Source organism: Mus caroli, chromosome 3 (assembly GCF_900094665.2).
Source record: "Mus caroli chromosome 3, CAROLI_EIJ_v1.1, whole genome shotgun sequence".
NCBI classification, from domain to species: domain Eukaryota; kingdom Metazoa; phylum Chordata; class Mammalia; order Rodentia; family Muridae; genus Mus; species Mus caroli.
Genome location: NC_034572.1, coordinates 81,504,647 through 81,509,718, shown reverse-complemented (window position 1 = coordinate 81,509,718; position 5,072 = coordinate 81,504,647). Strand labels below are relative to the sequence as shown.

The window sequence follows — 5,072 nt, the reverse complement described above, 5'->3', positions numbered from 1 at the left end:
CGCCTTGACAATCTTCAGTCGCTGTGGCTGTCAGTGCCTTGCTAGGCCTGTGTCGACTAAAGCTTTAAGACTGCTCCATCCGACAGAGACACCACAGACCTTCAAGCCCTGAGTCTAAGGACTGCTCAGGTCAAGGGAACACAATTTTACTCAGACTCCTGAGTCTCTTCTGTTTGGACAATGACATTGGTTGAATGAAAGGCCTAAAAGCCATCAGGCCTCGCCTGACTCTTCAGAGGGGATATAAAGCTGGACAAGGCGTGTGGCACAGTGGTCCTAAGAAAGAATTTGTGTTTTTTTAATTGTGCTTTTGTTTTTCTGAGACAGGCTGTCATTCCATAAGCAAGGGTAACCTCAAACTCATGGGAGTCCTCCTGCTTCAGACTTTGAAATACTAGGATTACAGCAGTGAGCCACATGCTAGCCCAACAAAGGATTTCAGTAAGATTCCAGTCATCCAGCAATGGTCCCGGATCCAGAACCAGGCCGCACAGGTAAAGAAAGGCACACACGGGGGCTGGGGAGAGCCAAGCATGTTCAGAGAGAAATGCGCTTCTGTCTCTTCTCACCACCTGAGTGCCTTTGGGTCAAATGTGCAGTTCTGGGGCTCACTGTAGGAACACTGGTCTGGCCCTGCATGTTTCCGGCTCTGTCTTCTTGTGTGAGCAATGGCAAGATCTCCCTAACCCTCTGCACTCCACGGTCCACCACAGGAGTCTGCTCCGCAGACACCTGCTCGTTCCCCTACTCAATCTCTGCTCTGTCTCCAGGATGCACAGTGTGGCTACACAACGAAGAGGTCCTTCTGTGAGACAGTTGGAAGTTCAGGTTGAAGGGTGGTGGGGAGAATACAACACAACGTTCTGTTGTGAACTTAGTCAAGTGCACACGGTACACATACTCTCCTGGGTAGAAACCATTTACACAAATTTACATCAGCAACATAACCAAAACAATGGCTGACCAGATTCTAATGTGTGACAATTAAGGAGTAGACACAGCCCTGATGAGCTCATGCGTGGGAGTCACCGAGCACAGGGCTTTAGACAGTAAGTCAATGACAGCTCCCAGTAGGCGAGTCCCCTCGCCAGTGACATTTAGAATAACCACATAGCAGAGAGCAGACAGCATGCTCCCTGCTGCAGATTACTGGACTGCATGGGGGAGCACTGCAGTTCACAGCAGGCACGAGGAGCACTGCAGTTCACAGGAGCACAGTCCACTTCATTCAGGTGACCGAGTCTTTCTTCCTCCTGAAAGGTGACTTCAGCCTCTTCCATACGCTGCTCTTGGGTTTGGCCTTCTTCTCCATGGCCAATACTAGCTCCTTCTCTTTCTTACGGATCTCCCGGACGAGGGCGTGGAAAACATCGTCGATGTAGTAACGGTAGGCAGCTGAGGTCTCAAAAAAGGGACAACTGAATTCTCGAGCCAGAGACAATCCCTCTTCCTTGGAGACCTTCAAAGGCACAAACAGGAGAAAATGCATCGTGCAGAGCAGGTGGCAGTGACAACTGTCACAGCATAAGTGGCTATCCTTAGCAGCAAGCCCCTCCCACACTGGACGGTGCCAGTTGAATACACAGCCCTACACACAGGAGAGTACTACATGACTTCACACTATGATTCTACTTCTAGTGTACTTCAAGATGGTTTTTTAGGGTTGCCAAGTGTTTCAAATACAGATTTAATTCTAGCAATTTGATTCATAATCGGATCCTCAAGGTTTTCTTTAAACACAGACTCTTATATTCCAGGGTAGCCAAGCACATCTCTGAACTTCTAAACTTTCTGCCCCATGATGATGGAATTATAGGTTTGTGCCATGAGCCTGGTTTATGCAGGGATAGAGCCTAGGGAGTCCTCCATTTTATTTATTTATTTATTTATTTATTTATTTATTTATTTATTTTTTGTTTTTTTGAGACAGGGTTTCTCTGTAGCCCTGACTGTCCTGGAACTCACTGTGTAGACCAGGCTGGCCTCAGTCACACCTGCCTCTGCCTTGTGCATCACCATGTCCAGCCCCCTGAATGATGTGCAGACACTACCAACTGAACTATCCACAGCCTGCACTTTTTCTTTTCTGAGACAAGGTCTGTCATTGGCTGGAGCTTGCCAGCAAATCCAAAGAATCTGCTGCCCCATCCCAGTGCTGGGATTGCAAGCACACAGCGCCATTCCTAGGTTTAAAAACAAACCCAGAAAACCAAACTGAACCCAGGCCTCTTACAATCACTTTAGTGATGGGACTGGGATCTAGCCTTTCGAGGTAATAGTTATCAAGTAAATATGAATATTGATAATGGTAGTTTTCTTTACACTACTGCTTTTAAGAAAGAAAAGCATAAGGGAAGAAGAAACCTGATCCAGCCAGCACAGACCTGTCAGAAGCCAACATGAGGCTTTGGGCTACGGAAGTGCAGTACTTCCCCTGCTTCTGGATAGCGAGACTGCTTCTTGTTTTCTCCTCTAGGCAGTGAGGGTCTGACATACGGACTCCTAGAGGCTTCCTACGTCCCAGGAGACCTGTCTGCTATACACTTGGCAGGTAGCAGCTGTGGGTGCACACTTCACCACTCCATTCAAATCACTGCTAGACTGAAGGGCATCGCTTGGCGCAGCCTTTGATCCCAGAGCTTGGGAAGCAGAGGGATGGAACTTGCCAGTTCAATTCCAGCCTGGCCTACATAGAGCATTTCAGGCCAGCCAAGACAACTTAGTAACACCCTGTTTTGTTTTAAAAATAAAATCAGAAAAACCCTCAATCATTTCTCTTATTTCTGAAGTTTTAGTTTAGCTTTTTTTTTTTATATAATTTTTTAAAAAACATTTATTTATTTATTATGTGTAAGTACACTGTAGCCTGTCTTCAGACACTCCAGAAGAGGGCGTCAGATTTCGTTATGGATGGTTGTGAGCCACCATGTGGTTGCTGGGATTTGAACTCAGGACCTTCCGAAGAGCAGTCAGTGCTCTTAACCGCTGAGCCATCTCATCAGCCCCTTGTATATAATTTTTATTACTATTATTTTATGTGTATGAGTGTTTTGTCTACATGTATGTCTGTATACCACATGCATGGACGGTGCTCATGAATCCCGGGGTACAGACAGCTCTGAGCCCCACCATGCAGGTGCTGGGTAGGGAACACAAGTTCTCTGCAAGAACAGCCACTGCTATCAACTGTTCCGTTAGCTCTCCAAGCCTCTAGTTATAATTAATTATTATTTTTAAAGTACTCACTTACTGTGCATGTACACTGTGTGTGGGGCCTGCATGCCCCTGCACACGCATCACCGTCAATGGGCAACTCTGCGTGGCTCTTCTCTTGTTTTACCGTTATGTGGATTTTAGGATTGAGTTTAGGCCACTAGGTTTACAGGACACGGCAAGTGCTTTACTATCTGAGGTCTCTTATTAGCCCTAGCTTTTATTAATTTAAAATTTTTATTTTGTGGTACTGGGAATTGAACCCAGGTCCCTGTATATGCTAGACAGGAGCGCTACCACTAAACCACATCCAAAGATTTCTGAAGATCGATGAAATGAACAGCTCATGATTCTTTACTTAATGAGTGTTCTATTGCTATTTGCTTGTTTGTTGATTAACTACCTATGCCAGGGTCTATGTAGCCCAGGCTGACCTTAAATGTATGGCTTAGCCTCTTAAATGCTAAGGTTACAGGTACGTGCCGCAGATAGCTCATTAACTGTCTAAACTCCTGTGTACTGATTTCCAAAATCTAAATTTTACCTATAGTAAAAGAAATTAATAGAGGGACATGTCCAAGGCCAAGAGATGCTAATGTTCATTTTCTATTTTAGGGGTAAGCAATCTACAAACCAAAAAGCAAAATGACTACCCACAGTACTCAGACATTCCTTCCTCACCTGCCTCAGCTGCTTTAGGTCAGACTTGTTCCCCACAAGAACCACCGGTGTATCATCGGTGCGTCGGACCCGGTAAATCAGTTGTTTAAACTCCCGAACTTCGTGGAAACTTCGACGATCCATGATGGAGTAACAGATGATGAATCCTTCTCCTGCCCTCATATACTGATCCCGCATGGCTGTAAACTCTGCCTAGAAGGAAACAAAAGATCCAGAATGCATTGCTGAAGTGCAGACTTCCACACGCGCACTGGCTGCTTTGGAGTAAAGAAACAGCAAGTATGTCAGTTACCTGCTGTCCTGAGGCATAGCATGGAAAATTAAGAGAGACAAGCTAGTGACACTGCCAACAGAAGCCTGCTCCCTGTCCTAGAGACACTGCTCAGACGGTTCTGGCTTAGTACCTGTCCTGCTGTGTCCAGGATGTCCAGATTGGCAGGCTCATCATCAATGCGGATCCGGATTTTATAAGCATCTTCTGTAAGAGGGAAGAAAGGTCTGTTATAAGAACACAAGGCAGGGCTGGTGAGATGGCTCAGTGGGTAAGAGCACCCGACTGCTCTTTCAAAGGTCTGGAGTTCAAATCCCAGCAACCACATGGTGGCTCAAAACCATCCTTAACGAGATCTGACGCCCTCTTCTGGTGTGTCTTCTTATCACTGATGTGGATGTGTGTATATGACATGCATATGGGTGCATATGGAGGCCATGGGTCAGTCTGTGGAGTTGCCTCTTTCCTTATACCTTTATACACATTCTTGGGATGGAAATCAGGTCACCAGGCTAGCAGGGCAAATGCTTTTACCTGCTGAGTCATCTCATTGCTCCTAAGTTGTTTTTAGGTGCCTAATTTTCTCAGGATGTTATTAAATTCATTAAAATATATAGGTTAGGGTATATAATAGGTTTTTCTTTGTTCATGGTTGGTGATGTATCCTATTGCAGCTATAAATTTAGGCTAAAAGTGAACTCTGAGGATTTAAGAATCAGAGGCAAGAGTATCTCTGTGAATGCAAGGCTACGTCTGTCTACATGATGAACTCTAGATCAGCTAGGGCTACAAAGGAAGGTGCTGTCTTAAAAACAGAAAGAAAGAAAGAAAGAAAGAAAGAAAGAAAGAAAGAAAGAAAGAAAGAAAGAAAGAAAGAAAGAAAGGAAGGAAGGAAGGAAGGAAGGAA

General features: G+C 45.2%; 1 protein-coding gene across 2 annotated transcripts in view; it reads right to left on the bottom strand.

Annotated features, from left to right (window-relative positions):
• Positions 1 to 518: 518 nt before the first annotated feature.
• The window catches only part of Rit1 (Ras like without CAAX 1), a 12,126-nt gene continuing 7,572 nt past the window's right edge, over positions 519 to 5,072 (bottom strand). For both annotated transcript variants that reach the window (XM_021157717.2, XM_029475439.1), the window contains exons 4-6: positions 4,299 to 4,372; positions 3,895 to 4,086; positions 519 to 1,459 (exon numbers count right to left, since the gene is read on the bottom strand). In XM_021157717.2, the coding sequence (XP_021013376.1) occupies positions 1,229 to 1,459; positions 3,895 to 4,086; positions 4,299 to 4,372 (497 nt within the window). In that variant the 3' untranslated portion in view covers positions 519 to 1,228. The remainder of the gene's footprint in view (positions 1,460 to 3,894; positions 4,087 to 4,298; positions 4,373 to 5,072) is intronic.